The 22,610-nt window shown below is 40.2% G+C and overlaps 2 protein-coding genes and 1 long non-coding RNA gene across 3 annotated transcripts; 2 read left to right on the forward strand and 1 right to left on the reverse strand.

Annotated features, from left to right (window-relative positions):
• Positions 1–7,485: 7,485 nt before the first annotated feature.
• LOC117474487 lies at positions 7,486–8,151 on the reverse strand. The gene is made up of 2 exons (XR_004555103.1): positions 8,071–8,151; positions 7,486–7,821 (listed from the first exon to the last, which is right to left on the reverse strand). It is a non-coding gene; the product is annotated as an uncharacterized LOC117474487 (long non-coding RNA).
• Positions 8,152–11,273: 3,122 nt separating this feature from the next.
• LOC117474514 (sulfotransferase 2B1-like) lies at positions 11,274–22,252 on the forward strand. The gene is made up of 7 exons (XM_034120338.1): positions 11,274–11,412; positions 12,381–12,592; positions 12,691–12,786; positions 17,573–17,606; positions 18,091–18,185; positions 18,352–18,532; positions 22,128–22,252. Exons 1-7 carry the CDS (start codon positions 11,274–11,276, stop codon positions 22,235–22,237), a joined length of 867 nt encoding a protein of 288 aa, XP_033976229.1. The 3' UTR covers positions 22,238–22,252.
• Positions 13,489–16,660, forward strand: LOC117474513 (zinc finger MYM-type protein 1-like). Its single transcript, XM_034120337.1, has 3 exons — positions 13,489–14,828; positions 15,081–15,180; positions 15,733–16,660. Exons 1-3 carry the CDS (start codon positions 13,588–13,590, stop codon positions 16,258–16,260), a joined length of 1,869 nt encoding a protein of 622 aa, XP_033976228.1. The 5' UTR covers positions 13,489–13,587; the 3' UTR covers positions 16,261–16,660.
• Positions 22,253–22,610: the final 358 nt, after the last annotated feature.

Here is a 22,610-nt window from a genome sequence, read left to right on the forward strand (position 1 = left end):
TGTCTTCTTCTTTTACATTTTGAAAGTTTTAAGAGCATTACCGCCACCTGCTGTTCAGGAATTAAAAAGACTAGAGACTTCTGAATATATGTATAGGAAATTCAAATTCCAACTTTAAAATGTTCTAATAGTTGTAGACTTTCCTGATCATTTACGCTGTGCCTGTCACTTTGATTGGAGGATTAATGGCTCATAAAAACAGTTTTTACTTTTTTAAATTAAAGGGTAGGCCTACATTTTTTTGTTCATCTTAAATATTTGTATTCAGATGCTAATGAGTGTATTCAAAACGTTTTCAGTTATAGCAGTTGTCCACAGAGCCACAAAGAAACCTTCATTACTTCTTTAAACAGTATAGACATTTTCATTCCGTGATGCAACTCATGCACTATAATGCATACGTGCATTTTCAATGTAAGTGATTTGGGACAATATCCACAGCGTTTATTTTGTGTAATAGAGCTGACTAAAGCTAGTGCAGCTGCTATGCCTCGAATGGATTCATCATGTTCTTCTTCTTCCTTCCTGTGACACTAGAAAGCAGAGGTGAGTGAGTCCTGTATTTGTCGTCCACAGGTGTTCAGTGAATCCCTGTTGCATCACGGTGATCATGGCTGAGGGCCACGCTTGCTGCTGTAAGAGGCTTAATTGTGTCAAAGTAAAGCAGGCCCTGATGATGACATTGCAAATCTGTGCGGTGTGGTGAGGGAGCTTAAGGTAAAGTGCCCTGACTTTTAAAGTAGTGTGTTCGATTTAAAATAGGGTTAGGGTTAGAGGTTAATGACCCAAGCATTGATTATATTGGGTATTTTTCTGTATTAAAGCAATAATATAATAAAAGCAGTATCTCAAGATCTTTGAGGATGCTTTAAATTATATATAAATTCTGACGTTTAAAACCAACTCAAAAAGGTCTAACATTAACTTACATGTAAGTCCTTTTGAATTCTCCTATCCACTATCCCTTAACCCCATGACGTTTCACTCAGAGGTCAAGGAATAAACGATAGGAGCTGATTTTTGGATTATCCGACCACAACCATGTTTTGTCATTCTGCCACCTCTAATGCTTACAGCAAGTAATCAATACCTCAGAAGGGTTCATGTACATGTAGGCTACGGTTTGTTAGCTGTATGCTTAACCTCTTAAGCCCTGAGCCTGTTTTTCAGGTTTCAGGCTCGAAAATGCCACTAACACAACAAAGACTATATCTTCACTTCTAAAAGGGGTAAATTAATAATCTTTTTTCTCAAAGCAAGGTTACATCTGTGAGTTGGATGTAGAAGTGTCAGAATCAATATAGATGTTTTTATTTTAAAGTAAATTCATATGGAACATAGTAAAAACATGTAAATTCTAATCTCCGCCTAAAAAAAACCATTACTTATAGTGAAAACCACCCTTGAATGATGGGTTAGTAGACTAAAAGCTTTAGGAATCCAAACTATAACATATAATAAGTACCCTGTATCAAGATTGATGCAAAACAAGTGAAATTTGAAAAATAAAGTCCAGGCGGACTCACCTCTGAGTAATTTGGGAACCATCAGTTCCATTTGACCTTTTTCACTGTAAAAATAATTGTATTACTTTGAATTATCACTATAGGTATTCATTCCATCCAAATACAACTGTTGTAAAAAAAAAAAAATTAAAACAAACAAACATACAAAATGAAGTTTGACTCCAATTGGAGCAGATTTATTTCAAACATTTTACAGATTTATTTCAAACATTTTACAGATTTATTTCAAACATTTTACAAACACACTACACAATAAAACCACACTCTAGATAGGTAGACTTTATACTTACCTCCTGAATGTAAAACTTTATACTTACCTCCTGAATGTTACAATATTTTGGCATGCCACTCCTGATAACAATTATTTTTGATATTCAAGCACAGAGGGACCTGGCACTTCACGCAGTGCCAAGGTGTCTTCACCCTCTTTTTGCCAGCATCATGGCAGTTCCTGCAGTACTTCCTGATACGGACATCTTTCCCATAAAACATGGGCCCGCATGTGAGTGGTGGGAGGGGTGGTGGAGGTGCAGAGCCTTCAGCATATTCCAACATTAGGCGCGTTCACACCAAGTACTTTTCCCACAATAGTTCATGAGAACTTTAGTTCATGAGCGCTCTTTTAGTTCTGATGAACTAAAGCAGATCGCATTCACACCAAAATGAGTTCCTGGAGGTGGATTAGGCAAATGAGCCGCTGACGTCACTTCTTCTTCTTCTGCTTTGGGTTTACTGGCAGGCCGCAAACAACTTCACGGCAAGTACAGTAGGTGGCGGTATGCACCTTAAAGTTGCAATCCGCCAAAAAAACGAGAGAAGAAGAAGGAAAAAGACTTCCGCTTCCGCTGTATGCTTCTGTTTACCTTCCGACCTCAGACACGGTATGGAGTTGACGTTTTGGTGCTCGTGTTATACAGCTTCGTAACTGAGTTATTTAAAGTGGACCTATCATGCTATATTTGAATAATATAGTGTAGGACCATACCTATATAAGGCATATTTATACTTTTTTTTTTTTCAAAATACCAAACAGATCATGCATTTTAGCCATGCCTCATTTTGCTCAATTTGACATTTTTTTTATCTGTTTTAGCAAGGGTTGATTCTGTGAGCAACAGCACCATCTAGAGGCCTGGCATATGTACTACAACGTCTCCAGCGCTTTCGAACGGCAATGCCGTGGTTGTCTCCTCCTGATTGGTGGAGTTGGCCCAATAGCCGTAGCGCCACTGTCCTGACGTCAGGAAAGTGTTCAAATCTGGATCAGTTTTTATCAGATCCGTTGCAGCCCCTTTTTTAGAGATTTGGGTATGGAGGAAAATAGAGAGGGTTGTGTTTTCTGACACTTGGTGAGTTCCCTGGAACACCGGGGACACATATTCATGTATAAAAGACGTACAAAAGTGCATTTTGCATGATAGGTCCCCTTTAAGCCAATAACTCAGCCACAAATACAAATACAGATCGACCATTCAAATGCAATAGAAATGCTGAGTCGGAGGCGAAGGCGGTTAAGAAGCCTTAACAAAAGGATTGGACGACGCTATGGACATGTTTCGCCGTAGGACAGCTGAGGATGATGACCGTTATCACGCCCAAAGAACAGCAATGGTACGTTCAGTAAATCACATTAATACTATCTAATGTAGGATTTATGGAGTTATGTAGGGCTAATTTGTGTCTTTGTATGTGTTCCAGATATGCGAATACTACGGAACGCGTCGTGTCCCGCACTCTCTCTGGGTGAACAATAGAACATCGGCCTGGTGGAGTAGCATGAAGCTGCAGCGTCGGAGACTGCACTCTCAGGACCACACTCTCAGGACCGCACTCACAGGACCCTCGTTTTTCGTTACACTGCCACCTAGCGAGCAGGAGACCTGAATATGAACGACAACGCAGAGAGTGTGAGTAATGTGAAGTGCTTTTAAAGTTTTATTTGTTTAACATTAATAACAATTCCGGTGTCTTGAAATGAAGTGTGATTAGCTAACATTAACTATGATAGTCTTAAGGCAATACAAACAAACATCTGTTAGCTTATGATAGCTTCTAACAGTATTAAAGGCACTAAAAACAATTATTCGTTAGCTATAGCTTTCGGCAAAAGCATTATTAGCAAAAGCATTAGTTTCGTTAGCATATTTGATTATTTGTTTAATGAAACTGTAGTGTGATTTTGGCAAGCCCAACTAGGTGTCCTACATTAATTGTTGATTTAATCACTAATTACAGTAAGAGTGTGAGTAATGTGAATCATGTTGTTTGTTTAAAGTTAACAACTATTCTGGTGTATTCAATTGGACAGCAATACAAGCAACACGTGCTAAATGTCATCTGTTAGCCTATGATGACTCACTGCAAAACCAACTGTTTATTTGTTTAATGAAACCGTATGTTATGGTTATGTTATTTAGCAGAGGCTTTTATCCAAAGTGACTCACAAAAAACATAAAATAACCATAATTAACATTAGAATATCAATACAAATAGTTACATAGTCAGTTACATTACTTATTACATTTTTAACAGGGTAATTAGTCATCTGTAACCTACTACATTTAAAAAAAGTAAACTTCCCAACTCTGATCATTAATTATAGTCAGCTAATTAATTAAACTTCAAAGGATGACAAAAGCATGTCAATATGATCTGTATGTCCGCTACATTAAATCAGCAGTAGCCTAAGTTCTGTCTTCAGTGTAAATGCTTCTTTAATAGTCATTGTATTACTATTTGAATTCATTGTAAATAATCTTAACTGTGCTGACTGCCTGTTTACTGTTTATCAGACAGTCTCATAATTCTGACATGTTTTGCAATATTGCATGAGGTGTTTTAGTCAGTTATTATTATTCTCATGGAGCATTTTGAAATACAAGGGTATGAAAGCCCTTAACAATATGTGTGTTTTAATTTCAGTAACACTTTATTTTGAGGGTCACTTCAGGGTCACTTCTCAACAAACTCAGGAGCATGTCAATAGAACATCTGTTAGTTATATTAGGTTAACCATCTACAGATCAGTAGACCATCAGTAACAAGAGCTGTAAGACTCTGGATGGCAATATCTGTTGAGATTATTAATGCATATCAATTGTGCACCAATGCCTTAGCCTTTCCCTATGCAATACTTTAGATTACATCTTGTTCTTATTGTTTCAAAGGCATGGCCAAAGGTTTGCCTTCTGGACTCTGGAGGCCAGAAGCTTGCTCGAGGGAACCCTTCAGCCAGTGTTCAGAGTGCCACGACAGAGTGCCAGAATGGATATCTCCCAGGAGAAGGTGGTCAACAGCAGACCAACAGCAGATTGAAGAATCCAGTGTGGAAATTGTGCCCAATAAATGTATTCTGCACTGAAATGCCTCTCAGTCAAATTGCATGTTTATCTTTTGCAGCCTGGTGCATAAACACACTAACAGTTGTTTTTCAGTAATCTACCACCTCTTCAAAGACACATTTGATTTGATTTATTTAGAACGTGTAATACAATAAAAAAATATATATAATAAATGTATGTCTACATACAATATACATTTACAATTATAAATAGATGATATCATTATTACTACAATATATATATATTTACGTTGTATGTCAAATTTGATAAGACAAATATAAAAGACTATCTTTTTACATCTGACATACAAAATACATTTGTTATTAAAAAACAAAAACATATTAACAACAAATTGTTGTTGTAAAAAATAAATTAAATAAACAATAATAAATATAATAATAATAATAAAAACATATTTTCATGCATGTAAATGTCTACTTTTGCGATTTTCATGCATTTTTAGATGGTTAATAACAAGCATTACAATGTCTACTTTTGCGGTCATCCAATCCGCTAGGTGGTGATGTTGCAAAACAACTAGGGTCCTGGGAGTGCGGTCCTGAGAGTGCAGCCTCCAACGCTGCAGCTTCATACTATTGGCCTGGTGGGAGAAGGTGGTGCCAACGTACACCAATGTGCAGTGGATCAAAGAGCAAGGGCTCTTTTCAACTCCTCTGTATTCGCCTGGAAGCAACGTTGGGGAGACGCAACACCAACTACCGGGAGTGTGTACCCGTGCCTAAAAAAATCGCCGGGGGGCAAGACACGCGCACAGCCCTTATGAGGCATCTGAACAGCATGTAAATTGACAATAAAGCTGATCTTTTGTACAGTGCATTTGGTTCTCTCTTTTATTTACCACAGTCAACAGACAAAATTACAATAGTGCAGACACACCTAAGTGGAAAGATAAAATGTCAGTATCAAAACAGTACTCATACTGTATATTTGTATATTAATATGAGTATATTATTATGTTAAATGTGTGTTAAAGACAATGGGATGAGGTTGAAAGCTCTTTAAAAAGCTTTTGTATACCATCTTTACTGTGATAAATACATACATATTAAGCATACACACCTGAAGAACTACGTTACACACACACAGGTTAGTCTGTGTACCGCTGCACTGCTGCTGGTTTAAACAAAGACAGTCATGATGCTAGTGCCGTGCAGCAGATCATCTTCACTGTGTGTTGTCGCCCAGAACCGCACCATACAGGTGAAAAAAGACAACACACCACATGTCTATCTCTTTCTCTATGAAGGTTAGGATAACAATGAAAGTTAAGACTGGCTGGCTGGTTGTGGTATGTCAAAACTCAAATGATGTGGCAGATGTGTTTCAGAGGTCCATAATAATCTAAATGAATAAAACTGATTATGGAAAAAAGTATTGCACAGTAAATAGGCTCAGCAGTTAACACACCTTTATTATATATCCTCCTGAGAGGAACTCAGTACACTAACTCCTAAATGTTCCCTTACTATAATTAATTAAAATATTGAACTCACAACACTGGTAATTACAAACTTAACCATTTCTCTTTCTATATATAGTGTTTGTGTTGATGGACACCATTTTGAAATACAATGAAATGATCTTTTTCAAAGCCACATATTTGGGGTGGGACACAATAAATAAAGCTTTGCCAGTTTATAACCGATGAAAACATGATGGTATCAGTATAATCACTTACATGTGATGTATAGGATGCTACACAGGTCACTGTAAAGATAAAGTGTCAGAGGAGAAATAAGCAAGATACATTATCTGTTTAATCGCCATGTAGGTTCTCTTTTATTTATCAGCAGCAGATCAATAAGTGTCAGTAGTATCAAAACAATATAATAACAGTGGCAATATATATATATATATATATATATATATATATAATAACAATAGGTAGGCTCAGCAGCAGACACACCTTAGTGCAAAGTTAGGTGTCAGTATTAATAACAGTGGCATATATATATAATCACAATAATACAAAATTAACTGTCCCAGGTGTAGGCAATTTGGGGTGAAGTGTCTTGCCCAGGGACACAACAACATCCTGACTGCAGTGGGGTTTGAACCTGTGCTCCCCTGATCCGAACACCAACGCACCAGATCACTGCACCACACGCCTCCCAACAAGTCATTGTACAGTTTATCAACGACGACAAGTTTTTCTTAATTTTTGTATTGAAGGCCTGTTGGATTTAATCAGCTTGCTTAGCACTGCCAGAAGCCCAGCCTGAAAGGCATTTTGTTGCTCCACCTGGCGCGCCATCACCATCAGCAGCTGGTCGTCCGATTCCTGGGCCTTGTGTGAATGCAGCAGCCGTTCGTCGTGCATCTCCTTGGCACGCAGGTCCTCATTCTCCTTGCTGGCCATGGCACGGCAGTCCATCGCCATGATGGTGTCAAGGAAGCTGTCATCCTGTGCCCGCTTTCCTAAGGAGAAATAAGCAAGATACAAGATCAGTTTAATCGCCTAGTAGGTTGTCAACAGAGACAACATTGGACATGGTGCAGACAGGGACATTGTACAAAATGCAGGTGTAAAGTAGAAGATAAGTTAGCATCAAATAGCTGACGCTCAAAGTGCCCTTATTTATTGTTTTATATTTGTGAGTGCTTAATGTACGCTTGAACTTTGTCCAAAAATGATAAGTTTTCTTACCGGCAGTCATGTGACCTCTAGCCCGGATGTTTATGAGAGTGAAAAGGGCGCTAAAAGTGTAAACGATGTATTTTCACGGTGTTTCATAATTGTACCAAGAAGGAAATAAACGTGATTAGTGGACATCAGTTCGATGCGTAACGTTCTTTCAAGACCAGAGTAGTTACAGTGTGTTTGTACGTACTTTTGCGTTTGGATGGTTGAAAAGGAGACGAGAAAGTGCTGCTGTTGTGATCCGGAGGGGAAAGCTCACTTGTTTCCAATCCAGAGAGTTGTCCTGCCTCGCCTGAAACACACGATTAGTGCCATGAGTTAGTGAAGCAAATTACAGAAAACATTACACACTTATTCACAAGTCAAAAAGGTTTTCATAGCGGCCGAGAATGATGTTATTAGTCATGCTAGGCTGAACTGGCTAGCAGTGTTAGCCAGTTCTGGCTAGCATGGCTAGCTCGATCTACTGAGCAAATAAAAGTACATCTGAGACCAGTATTGTGCAGATTAAAACAGTGCAGTGCATGTAGTTTATTTTTACCTTCGTAGTAGTCGTCGTTGGACAATTCACAGGCCACTGAATCCGCCGTTTCACCACAAGTGCCGGAGAATGAGGGTCTGTCGCCGAGCAGAGCATCTAATCGATCATACCATTTACGGGTCTTCGGGCCGTTAACCACTGTTATTATGGTCTTTTATTTGTTTGTAGTCCTGCTTTAGTTTCTTTATTTTGTCCCGGCATGAGTGTGCGCTGTGGAAGATTCCCATGTCGACTAACTTTACCGAACAACGCTGATACATTTTGCAGTTGGAAACTGCCTTCAGTAGAAGCTGCTGGATCCCATCCTCCGAGTAAATCGCCAGACGTGCCGACACATCCTCATCACTCCACCGCTCCGATGATTTTCGTATTCTTATTGTTGCCATAATAACTGCTTTCACAAAAGTACTCTCGTTGGTGCGCTGGGCTAATAATGCCAGCAAATACAATGGCCGCTCCAAAAAAAAATTCAGAGTTAAACGGGCCGTGGTTTGCATTCCGCACAGCCAATCAGACGTATGAACTATTTTCTCCCACTACAGTCCCTGCTCTCTAGCAGGGACTGAAAAGCGGGTCAGATGAACTCATTTGAACTACTTTAGTTCCTGGGGCTTTTTGGTGTGAACGCAAATATATCGTAGTTCTGATGAACTATTGTGGGAAAAGTACTCCGGTGTGAACGCGCCTATTTCTGCAGCAAGCTGCTCCCTGAAAGTCTTCTATGTGTGTGGCTTTGTCCTGCTGGGGTCACTCTTCATATTGTACAGCTCCTTGTGGAGAAGGAAGCTGTTCACAACTGCAATGTCCATAAAATGGTAAAAAAAAGTCTTGTACCATTTCATCGTTTTGTGGAGAACGCTGTAGTACCCGATCAAAGCGTCAGACACATCCACGCCGCCCATGCTTCGGTTGTAGTCCAACACAGCGTCAGGAACGGGAACAGTCTTTGTCTGCCACACACCAGCCTGGAAGTTATATGGCCATTTCTTCCTCCAGTAGTCCGATCGGTTGCGAACGGTGACGAGGCCTGAGAAAATTATAATAAGTTGAGGAATGTGAGGGTGAGGCAGGTGTGGGCTGGGTGAAAGTAGACAATGGTGAAGCCATTTCATCCTCATCTCCATCACTATGAAAACAAATGTGGTATGTGCTATGTTGCCGGCTAGCAAACTCACCCTTATCTGAAACGATCGGATAAAAGGTTTCGTCAAAGGCATTGCAAACAACAACCTAATATCAGAAAACTAGAAATGTATAACTCACCTGACACTGTGGCGTACTATTCTCTTCATTCGAGTCTGTCATGTCCTGTAAATGTCAACGATGGATGTGTAATAAGAACGTCAACAGCCTGATGGCAACCGAAAATCCCTCTCTTCTTGTATCTCAGATAGAAGATATGATTGGAGACGACCAGCCAATCAGAATTGACCTTCTCGAGTTCTCCGATTGGTTGGTTTTGTGGCACATTTGTAACGCTGTGACAACTTGAGCGAGCAGGCAGGCAAAGCTGAGCGCGCACAGAGTGGAGAGGTCGAGCGAGGGAGAGAGAGCGCGTGCAGCGGTCTGCTTGTGCACGGAGCAGGAGTTTTATGAGAGAAAATATATTTCTCTGTGCTCAAAAATGTTCAAGTGCGCGCTCAATAGCATTTTCTATGCTCAACATGTTTCATTGCGTGCTCAGGATAGAGGCACAAATATAACGCCATACTAATAAGTAATATTACTCACACACACACACACACACACACACACACACACACACACACACACACACACACACACACACACACACACACACACACACACACACACACACACACACACACACACAGAGACACACACGTCAACATTTATTGAAATACTAAAATAGTGGATGGCAGGTTATTTACTGTATCGTTCGATAGATTCAGTTTGAAGTAAAAAGACAAATCATCGTAACAAACGAGTCAATAGACAAACGTCATAAAGCTCTGGAGGCTCCAATAAACACTTACATAAATAGAATAAATATTAAAGAAACAGAAAAATAGGTGCTTTTTCTATAAACCTCCAGCTTGCTTTTAAAATGCTCTTTAAAATAGATTACCAAATAAGATCATGATAATTATGTCCAAACTTCACATAAAATATTTTCGTCTAACCAAATATTCTGCTTTAATCCATCTTTGTTTTCATCTATTTTGTTCGTTCTTGTACTTTTATACAACCACAACAAAAATATATATGTTTTTAGGGTGATGATAAAATCTGATAATAGTCATATATTTTGTTCACACCTATTCTTACAACAAAAATATATAAAATCAAGATAAATCTGATGATAGAAAGGTGTGTTTCTCAGAGCTTCTCACCTGCCAGGTGTCTCTGTCCGACCCCAGGTATCCAGAGAAAGCCTTCTGACCCCAGGGACTCGAACGCTGACACAGTCTGAGGAAACACGGGAGAAATCAGATATAAAGACCAGATTATGTGAACACACACACACTGGATTCAAGATTCAAATATTCAAAGGTTTTAATGTCATATGCTCAGCAGCTACAGTGTAGAAATGGCAATGAAATTCTTCTGACCTGAGCTCCTCCAACAATGCAACATATATAATAAAATACAAATAGTGCAAGAAGTCTATATACATGTAAATAGAATATGATATGTAGAAGATTAGCATTGCACTCAGGGTAAAATGCCAACAGACACACAGAGGTAAAGACAGAGTAATATGTGAATATATGTGATGTGTGTGTGATAAACTACACTTAAAGGTCTCCTATTATGCTGTTTTTAGGCATATATCATAGGTCTCAGATATAAAAAAAATACAAAGCAACTTGCGTACTCAATACAGTGGACAATCCCCACAGGAGCAATTTGGGGTGAGGTGTCTCAGGGACACAACGACTTGCTGACTGCAGTGGGGTTTGAACCTGTAACCCCCTGATCCCAACACCAACGCACAACCCACTACGCCACATGCCTTCAGGCAATGTCAGTGTGACATGGTTAAAGGTAAAACATTTTTCATTTGGATTAGAAACTATGGCAAAGGTGTGAGTCCGGGGGATGTTTGTTCAGTGTAGGTTAAATATTTACTCAATGCCTTTTATTTTAAACAGGGAACGAGCACAAACGCATAAGCAAACACACACATCCACTATATAAGTTCCCTCATCAACAGAGATTCTGCACCTTTTGTTTAAACTATGACGGAGGAAGAGTTATACACGGTGTACAAGGGGGTCTACGTGGTCTCATCTGTGCACACGCCAGAGAGTCTGAAATACTTTGAAGAGTTTGTTTTTCGCCCAGATGATATCATCATTGTGACGTATCCCAAATCTGGTGAGTTGTAAGTGTTAGGTGTTGAAATGTTCTTTATCACTGCTAAAACATAGCTATTTTCCATCGTTCCTGTGACGTAGTGTCCAAAAGTATAGTTTAAATATAATGCCTATAAATCCCTGCCTGCCGTCAATGTTTTTTTTTTTTTAACACTTTTATTAAACACTAGACCCCATGTCTTTCAAAATATACTATACGATAATTGCAGTGTAGATATATGTACTGGGTTTTCTGTTACTGTAAAAGATGGGCTTTAGCTATAGCTAGCTCATTTTTCAGATGGGTCCGTTGGGTTGTCGTTAGGCAGTGTTCAAAGATATCCGGGGTCAAGGCCTACAGCGGTACCATGATCTCTCTGTCCATGCTCTGAGGTCCGGTTGAGGACAATGAACCTACAGTACTACTGTATGCCAATGATCCAAGTATCAGCAAGTTAGTTCCTCTGATTTTGACTTACTTAATGTTTTAAGTTCTTTCTAATTGTGTGTCCCTTCATGTATTGAATCTGCACAAACAATTAACAGATAGCTACAAAGCAATGTTTTTACTGGTGATTCAACATAATATCCAAACGACATGGTAACATTTCTTGTAAAATCATATGAAATAAGAAGTTAACTTGACACTGAGTGGAGATTGACATTTGGCCAGAGTTTTCAATAATAGTTTAACCATCTTTTGGATGGTGTGTTTGGGCATGTGTATGAAGTATTACATTTGGCAAGCACACAAGATAAGAAAAAAACCCTCCCTCCGTGTTGGCTATTGCCTGTGACTTTGGGAATGTTTTCATGGTATTAACAATTCATGAGTAATTAATTAGTGGTTATCTTATTCTGAAGGCCGCATTTAAATACAAGCAAACGAGTAAGGGGTGAGGTGAAAATGGGTATAATTTCATCTCACCCCAAGTTTTGCAAGGGCTAATAAATACATATTTAAGAAAATCTTTTTTTGTTTTTGTTTAGGTACAATCTGGATGAAGGAGATTGTCCCTCTGATCATGAGTGGAGGAGATCCAGCACCTGTTGACACGATTCTTAACTGGAATCGTGTTCCCTGGCTTGAACTGCAGCAGACCGCCTCCCTCAAACTTGAACAGAGGCCCTCTCCACGACTGTTGACTACACACTTCCAGTCCAACATGATGCCACCATCTTTCTTTGAAGTAAAGCCAAAGGTAAACCTATCAACTAAGGCAGATCAGATTCAATGTGATAAACGCATCACAGACAGTATGTGTGAAGGAAAGGGTCTAACGTCATGTCATCACTGCAGTTCATCTATGTGATGAGGAACCCCAAAGATGTGTTCACATCGTTTTTTCATTTTCATGAGCCGGCTTCCTTCCTGGTGGACCCAGGCCCACAGACAGTGGCGGCCGGTCCATAGGGGCGCTAGGGGCGCCGCCCCACCTCTTCCCATATTGAAAAAAAAAAAAAAAAAAAAAAATTAAAATGAAAATAAAAATAAAAAAAATGTTTAAAAAAATATATATATTTTTATTTTTATTTTTAATGAACAAGGTAAATATTATATAATTGGTATCAGTAAAATGTATAATCTACAATAAAATCTCGTTTAAAATTGTGTTACGATGTCTAAAGTTACTGATAAGTCACATGTTTCCTGCCTGGCCTTGCCCATGCACCTTCTCTCGTCTGGGCGCTAAGAGAGGAGCCTTCAACCAGTGCAGCAGCAGCCACCAGCAGCTGACTGTTGCTATCTGTAACGTGTAAACTATGCCGCGAAAATATAATTTCAGCCAATCAGCGTCGTCAAAGATGACGGTCACCGGGCGCCAATGTCAGCGCCCAGTGCAGTCTGTGAGTAGTTTGGACAGTGACTCGTATCCGGTTGACGCAGTAGTTGATGAGGATGGCTTCGTGTGCAGGTGGAGTCTCCGGACCTCGGTCCCCGCCTAATTCTGTTCAAGAGCTAATCTCCAATCCTTTCGAAAGGAGAAGTTTGGCAGATAAATTGTTGCTTAAAGACCTTGGACCGGATCAACCCGATTTGAATATATCGCAGCAATCTCGTGAAAAAGACAACATTTATACACGAGGCTTCACAAGTAGCTGGTACACAAGAAAGGCTTGGCTAGCTGGATGCAAACAGGTAAATGCTGTCTTTTGTTTCCCATGCTTGCTCTTCAAACAGCCGGGGACAGATACAATGTGCCCGTGGACTGTGATAGGAGTAAACGATATGAAGCATTTGTCCAACAAAATTAAAAAGCACGAGTGCACTAAGGCACACATGACAAACACCTTTAAGCTAGCCATGCTAGGCAAAGCTAACATAGCCGCACAGCTAGATCAAGGGTACAAGATCTCGGTGAAAAAGCACAATGAAGAAGTGGACAAGAATAGGCACGTCTTGTCTAAAATAATTGATTGTGTGAAATTTTGTGGGGGCTTTGACCTGGCTTTGCGTGGCCACGACGAGGCTGACACATCCGACAACCCCGGCGTTTTTCTGGGTTTAGTTAATCTACTGGCCTCGTTAGATAGCGTGTTGGAGGATCACCTTAAAACGGCTACGGTTTTCAAAGGCACCTCAAAGACGGTGCAAAATGAACTTTTGGACTGCATGTTATCAGTTTGTAAAGACTACATTCTGGAGGAAGTAAAAAATGCCAGTTATTTAGCTATTCAGGCGGATGAGACAACTGACATTTCCACCCACTGCCAGTTAGTGCTTGTGCTACGCTACATCGACCCGCATAACAACGTCCAGGAGCGTTTTTTTGAGTTCATTCCTCTTCAGAATGCGAATGCTGACACAGTTGCCACCGCGCTGATGGAGAGGCTGGGCACTATCCTCCCCGATGGACAACAGGGCAAACTAATCGCCCAAGCCTATGACGGTGCAGCGGTGATGAGGGGAGCTAAAGGTGGAGTTCAGCGGAAAGTGAAGGATGTGTACAGTAGTGCGCACTACATCCACTGCTATGCGCATCAGCTGAACCTAATTATGCAGCAGGCAACATCCCACATCCCCAAGATAAGAACATTTTTTTCAGACCTTGGTGGATTTGCTGCATTTTTCTCCAGGTCATTCAAGCGAACTGCGATCCTGGATCAAGTGGTGGCACACAGACTTCCTGGCACTTCCACAACAAGATGGAACTTTCACAGTCGTGCTGTTAACACTGTATATGAGCACAAGGAGAACATCCTGAGGTGTTTCCAGACGATCAGAGACTCAGGTGACTTTGATCCCATAACAGTGAGAGAAGCCGGGGGCTTTGTGCGAATGATGGAAGATGAAGTTTTTTGCTTTTTCCTGACATTGTTCCACAAGATCATGCCACATGTAGACATGCTGTTTAGCCAACTGCAGAAGAGGAACATCGACTCTGTCTACATCACAGGACTCATCAAGAGGTTCACCAGCAGCATACAAACAATCAGGTAAATCATTATTTACAATGGCTGAGATGTGCTTATTATAGGAAATCTGTGAAACCTAAATGTGATTTAGCTGAACACAATAGACCAACTCACACATACTTGTTTAAATATCTTAAACAGGCTTACTGGAAATGTATATATTATATAACGTTTATAAGGTGTATCTCTGACTACTATTTCAAATAGTCAAGTTAATTTGTCAATTCTTGCCACAATGAGTAATTGTACATGGTTACTTGTGGTTTGGATCAGGGACTCCATTCCTTCTGGTGAAAGCAGTGGATCTCTGCAGCTGCCCACAAAGAAACGGAGGGGACTTGGACATGAAGAGCAACAGCTGTTGGCTAGAGAGGTAAGCAGTAATAGGAACGTGTTCTATGACTAAAAGCTCCTTTCATAATATAGGTCATTTCATATCACAATAATGATACATTTCACAAGAAAGCCCATTTTCTGTAAATTAAATAAATAGGTAGGCTAGTTAAAATATCTACATGGAAAGGCCTATTGCTTATTACATTCTGAATTGTATACACTTAACAAGGCCTAAACTGCAAAAAGTGTCCCACAGTCTCTACATTTCAAAGGGGATCAAGACAGATCAGAAAAGGTTTAGGCTTCCAGAAGCAACCACAGTGGACAGAAAGGGCCCAACAATAAATGAATGAAGTGTAAACATAGTCATTAAATGTATATATTGTAGTGACTTAATTTTAAACAGTAATATTGTTCTGTTGATGCTCAGATAGATGTCCTGTTATTCTGATAGGTTCCATTCACAAGAAAGCTCTTTGTTTGTTACACATCTTATAGGGGACACTAATGACATCATGACTGATAGATGTGAAAAGGTGATTCTGTTATTTATTATGTCTTGATTTTTTCATTGTGCATTATTTCATAGGTATGTGATACCATACTGAGTCACGCAAAGGAGAGATTTTCCTTCACCAAACACCTCATCAGCTCCACCCTCCTGCAAGGAGACCTGTTCCAGCAGCACAGCCGAACATTCCCTGAAGCAGCGCTGGAAACAACTGTGGAGGCCTACCCTCTACTGGACAAGGCAAAGCTCAAGACGGAACTGTCCCTCGTCTATGACAATGACCAGTTCAGGGCTTGCAGTGGTGCTGTTACTCTGCTCCAGTTCTTCCTTGACAATAATCTGCAGGAGACATTCACAGAGACTGTCAGTCTTCTGAAGGTTCTTGTAACCACACCCATGGCTACGGCTGAGGCAGAGAGGTGCTTTTCCACTCTGAAAAGGATAAAGACTTTCTTGAGGAACAGCATGACACAGGATCGCCTGAATGCTCTGGCTATGCTGTCAATTGAGAAAAAACTCATTAGGAGCATTCCTGACTTCAACACCAGAGTCATTGAGAGGTTTGCCACTCAGAAGGAGAGAAGGGCAAAATTCCTCTACAAATAGACACACACACACACACACACACACACACACACACACAAGCTCTCGCAGCAAACACAGATGGCCGACCCTTAAAAAAATGCGTTTCATTAGAGAGACAATTAATGTTAATGCATAATTAATGCAGAATGTTGTGAAGTTACTTTTGGATACCTAAGATGTTTTGTTCAACCACAAAGTCCAGGAACATGAGGACTGTTTGGAAACCTGTTGCGTTCGACTCCTTTTCCCCAGAGGAACAGTTGTTTCTTGTTTCCTTTTGTCTTTTTTCTGCCTGTTGCACATTTTGTTATTCAAAGCAGTAAAAAAGGTGCTATAGGCCAATAAGCTGGATATCACTTTATATGTAGAGAGGAGGTTTCCCATGGTTGTTAGAAGTTTATTAATAAGTGGGCATTTATCACAGAAGTGATTGTTCTGTCTCCACGTTTGTTGCATTGTCTGTGATGTATTTTCCAACGGTTATAGCTACTGTTCTGTCCCAGCAACACTACACGGTTTGCAGCTCCACCACATTTTTGGTTTATCTTCGGTGTCGCTTAAAATCTGCTTCCCATCGGACTAAAACCTCCACGTAATCTGAAGACAGATACTTGAAGTTATTTAAACCTTTTGCAAACTTTATGTTCTTTCTTGCTCTAGCCTTGCCAGTTACATTGTACATAACACATATATTATCATTATGCTAACTGGTTGTTCGTGTTAGACGATGTAGCTTTTTCATTTCTGAGTTATTGCTATATGTAAATAAGCCTGTTTGTAAATAATCCTCAGAGAAACAAAGAAAAAACACAATTTGACATTTTGTGCTGTGGTTATTTTTTTTAAATTGCATTTATTCACAGTTCAGTTTGAAATGCTGTAGTGACTTGTATTGAACCACTTAAATATTTATAATTAATGCTACTGAAAAGATGCTATTAATTTTATATCTCACATGCAGTTCACTGTAAAGCTACTTGGTGAAGGTGTTGGTTCATAAAACATGAACAGTTTTAAGAAAGAAAAAAACAGACCAGTTCTGAGAACACAAATTCCTGGTAAAGTATTAGATGTTCAGGTTGATAAATAATATTTTGCACACTGAAGATTATGGAGGTATTGATCAGTCTTCTCATATTTTTAAGCCTCGATTTCTCCTTTCCCCCCCCCTCTAACATCACCAGAAGTCATCATTTAAGGGGTCATTTCTCGATTTTTTTTTCCGGGGGGGTAAACCCCCCGGACCCCCCCGGTAGGTCACTTCCGGTAGGTCACTTCCGGTACGTCAAGAGCCCCACCAAAATAAAAGACCACCAGCCGCCACTGCCCACAGACCCAGTTCCTCCACAAGTTCCTTGATGGAAAAGGTTTTTCTGATTGTTACAGCTATGTTTAGAATGCGTTCATAACAAGATACATATCAGTAAGTGGGACGAAAACTCTTAAAAAACCTTTTACCTGGTAACATGATTTAAAGGGGACTTATCATGCTCATTCTTAATTGTGTTTTGGGATTTTACTGGCCCATGATTACAAACTTTAATGTTCAAAAAACACATTCTTGTTCTTATAAATTCTCTGAAAATGCTCATTTTAAGCACCTGTCTTTTTAAAGCAACCCAAAATACCAGCAAGAGTAAAATAGAGAAAACGGTCGATTCTTATACATTGTGGGTCGCTAGCACACCATGGATAAATGTTTATCTTGCAAAGCCATTAGCAAGTGCATTTTGCATTATGTGTAGCCTTTAACAAGGGAGATCTTGAAAGACCATGAAGTTCAGTAAACACAAATACTAAGTTATGATAACCTCTTATTAAAGGAATACATGTGTCTCCTGTTCCTTCCAGTTATGTTTGGCTCGTGGTTTGATCATGTAAAGAGCTGGCTGAATGCTGAAGATGAAGACCACATCATACACATCTCCTATGAAGAGATGATAATGGTGAGACTCAGTAACAATCCTCAAATCTGCCTCAAATCACTTTTCCAAATATTTTCCTAATAATTCTGACCTTGATTTAGCAATCATCTTCAAACTCCTCCTACTAAGATATTGTATACTGGGAGAGCCGCTGCAGGAATATGAGCTGATCTGTGTTTGTCTGCAGGATCTGAAGGGCTCTGTGTGCCACATGGCTCAGTTCCTGCAGAAATCTCTGGACGATGAAGTGATAGAGAAGATAGCCGACCGATGTTTGTTCAAGAACATGAAGAAGAACAACATGTCAAACTACTCTACTGCTCTTCGTGAATTACTGGACCAGACAAAGTCTGAGTTTCTCAGGAAAGGTGAGTGTCATTAAATAATACATACAGTACAAAAGGTTTGGCTGACATTTCTGTTAGTAAGAACTGAATTGAATATCATAGACAAAGCACTTCTACGATGTAGCCCGAACTCGTGGTCAACTGACCCTTGTTGAGTCTATTTTTATATAACATTACAAGGTTGATTCTTATTATTACATTATATGCTTTATTGTGCTCATGAGATGTTGCTATGATAATGGTGTAAATATAACCTATCTACCAATTGGATCAAATATAAAAGTCAGCCGAATTAGTATTGATACTGCAAGGAGACGTATTGTGTGAAAAGAAATGTAAGATGTTGTTTAATTGCTGATATATTTATGATCCACGTCACGTTTTCAGTTTTGGCGGCAGTGCTTCCTGTTTGTCCAGAAGTCTTCTCATCAGGGCTCTATAAATACAGAACTACGGCAGATATGTCATATTTAATGCAGCCGAACCGTGTATTACAATGCCGTTATGTGATGACCTCCAAAGAGAAAAGCAAGCAAACTCGGAATAAAGTATTATTTTATTTTTAAAAAATGTTTTCGGATTTCACATCAACAGGAGTCCGGTTAACTAAAATGTCCGTGCGGAACATTTTAGATCACCCATAGATCCGTGGGTGAATAATGTCAATCACCACATTACACACATCCCTTCACATTTACATTTTAATTTACATTAAAGCATTTCGTGAGGCCTTCTAAAATGTTTTTAAATATAATTAGGGTTGTAGTTGAAGAGTTTGTAAATTGCGTTGCCTGGCAACGCAATCGCACAACGTCACGTCCGTTAATTCCACATCCACACCTCCACACACATGGATTAACATCGATTTAATACATTAATGTAGCCTTCGTTTCTGCTAAAAGAGGTGTCGACCAGCTAGGGCAACAAGAAAATCGGCGAAATCGAGTGTGACGATTAAAAAATAAATTAAAAACATCTAATTTTGACAATAAAAAACGACCAATAGGCGCGGTAGACTATTTGCTTGGCACTTCCGGGTATTTCTCCACTGGTTGGGCCATGTTAACAATACCGTGTAACTGTCACGTTTGAAGGGACGAAACCGTGACCTATTCACGTCTCCCAGCATGGTAGATCGTCACATGTTCACGTCTTGCCGTGATACCGGGTTGGACTATGGAATAAATAGACATAATCACCAATCCCAGGTTCTGATGGGTTGGATACGAAACGACCAGGTGCAGACACTGTGAGAAGACAAAGAGTTATTGAGAAAAGGAGATCGCTCTGACCTTGGTCGTGTGTGTGTGCTCAACGCCTACGCATAACTGGGAATCAGTATAATGGAGGATTCCACTATCTATTTTGGAAACTTTAGCAAAACAAATTACGTAGGATAGCATGACTAGAGTAGGGAGGGAATCTTCTTTTTTCCGTAAATAGAGTTACAGATTACAGCTCTGCTGCCTGTGATTTCTATGACCTGAACTCTACCTTGGCCAAGTAAATATATATTTTGCTCTCTTTTAAGAAATAGTTGAACTTAGAAGTTGTTTGTCTTTCCTGGAATAAAAGAACGCGACACCCTATAGCCCCTGCCACGTGAGCAGTAGCAGAAAAATCATGCAAATTGACAGCATGGAAGTGTGGGGGAAACTTCTGTAGCAATAGGAGTCAGGACTCATGCGGCTTTCACACCAGCGCTTTTCCCTTTCTAGCTCCAAGCTAGAGCTTTTCTGGTTCAGCTCCGGTTTCCCTTTTCTGCTCCCGCTTTGTTCACACCACACAGAGCCGGGATGGTGCTGCCGCTGCTGCGTCATGAGGTCACCGTTTACATCGCTGATTTGCTCCCCAACGGCGCTCACAACAACAACAACGGGGGACTGCGTCGGGTCGATGATCGTGTTGCTTTTAATCATACGAAGCCAGATTAATTTAAATAACGACTTCTCCAACCTTATACTTTTCTCCAGAGTGCCGTGGTTCATTGTTTATTAATGTGTTTCAGCGGCATTTACCGACCGCTGCAGTGCTGGCTGCTCTTCCACGGGAGTTTATTCTCCCGTTAGCTCCGGGTTAGCTCACACGGCTCTAAAGTATTCACTATCTGACTGTCACACAAGCAGCTGATACATATCTCCAGTTCCCCTTAAGTGAATGTCTGTCAGTCTGAATTGACGCTGTTTGGCATCACAACGCTGTTATGAAAGTTTCTCTGGTATAACATGGGTGATGTTAGCATAGCAACCGAAGCTAAACTGACTACTTGCTAAGCCGTTTTCGACAGGCACATTTTACCGGCGTATTTTTCATTATGATTCTACTTGTGATAGTCGGACATGACAACCTGTGCAGCCCATGTATTGATTCCATCCGATAGCTGCTATAATAACAAACAAAACGTCTGCCTGCTCTCCACAATGATCAATAACAGCGAACGGATGGTCAAAGTAAGGTACAAATAAACAGAATCACACGAAGCCTGGTTAGTGTTGCCTGACTTTATAAAGTGTGTTTTTTTTATAAGTGTGTGGTTGCCTTCTAGTCACTTTGCTCAGCGCTACTGCTTGTAGGCAGGCATGACGAGACTCTTCAGTCGACCCATGTTCAGCGGAGGTGGGTTTAGTTTCCTGCACGCCTCGACGTAAGAGAGACGTAAGCGACGCCGCCTCTTAGCTCCGAAGCTCTTGCTTCTAGACCGACAATGTTTTGGAGCTGGAAGTGAACCGGATTCCGGAGCTAAGAGGCGGCGCCGCTGCGGTGTGAACAGGAAAAACCGGTACTTTTCAGGCTCTAGCTCCGAGCCGGCGCTGAAAACGCGTTGGTGTGAAAGGGGCATCAGAGAGACACGAGGAGAGCTGGAGCTTTGATGGCAAACACTGGCGGTTTATTTGGAGCTTCGGCCAGAGAATTCACAAGACATAGCACGGGCCACGAGTTGACCACACGGTAGAGATGCCACAATCAATTCTGAAGAACTCTACCCCAGACCCATGTATTTAGCTAGTTCAGAGAGAATAATCAACATTGTGCATAACAAGATAGAATCCTAACACCTCTATCAGCTGACGCCAACAGGCAGAAACAGGGAGACAAAACACTGAGAGCACAGCAGCCAAGGTGCGTGTGCTCAGTCAGGTCAGTATGAACTGATAAACTGGGTCAAAATTATGGGCCTTGGAAATTATTTCCCCAACAGAAAGCATGCCATTTAGTAGAATGATTATAGTGATGTAATATTGCATTTTAATGCAACAATTAACACATCAAAATACAACAACCAAAAGAATGCAAATACTGTATACCTGAAATGATCTGTTCATGAAATACATAATGGTGTTTATGGAGAGTTTGCTGGGCTTTATTGTTTTATTTTCTCACTAATATTGTACTATCTAATCATAGTCATAACATGTCTTTGGGGGTAGGGCATTCATTGGTGCCGAGTCATGTTTGGTGGATGGTATCAGGACCATAAGGGAATCCTCACATAGAAACTGACATACTGTATTTCTAAATAGCAAGAACATATGTGTCTATTCAAAATAAGATAGAAAGGTGCACATATTTCTCCAACTGAATAAGGATTTCCTTTTTTCCCCATGTTGTGTTTCAGGAATTGCTGGAGACTGGAAAAACCAGCTAACCCCGGCAGAAGCAGCGCACTTTGACGCTGTTTACAAAGACAAAATGAAAGATGTCAAATATACATTTGCATGGGATTAAATGAGAATACTTTAACATTGCCTCCTGCAGCATACCATGATTCTCAGAAATGAATAAGCCATTTCTTATTCACCACAAATTGTTTGGTTAATGAGGTTTGTGGCAGCAGAATTGGAGAAACACAAACAAACATTCTTTAACTCCTCTTAATAGATTAAACTGTTTTATGGTTTTCATAGACAGAGTCTAATCAAAGATGATGTGTTTGAAGTACTAGGCACGAGCAACCCTCTCTCTAACTTCTTGATTTGTTCATATAACACTGCCTTAACAGAGTTGTTGTTGTTGTGTGACCTGAGGTGTTCACCTTGGCTGGTTTGTGTTATGGCCAAACCGATTATTGATTTACCATAAGTCACGTATTATTTCGTTA

The sequence above is a fragment of the Trematomus bernacchii genome, unplaced genomic scaffold (genome assembly GCF_902827165.1).
Source record: "Trematomus bernacchii unplaced genomic scaffold, fTreBer1.1, whole genome shotgun sequence".
In the NCBI taxonomy this organism is placed as follows: Eukaryota; Metazoa; Chordata; class Actinopteri; order Perciformes; family Nototheniidae; genus Trematomus; species Trematomus bernacchii.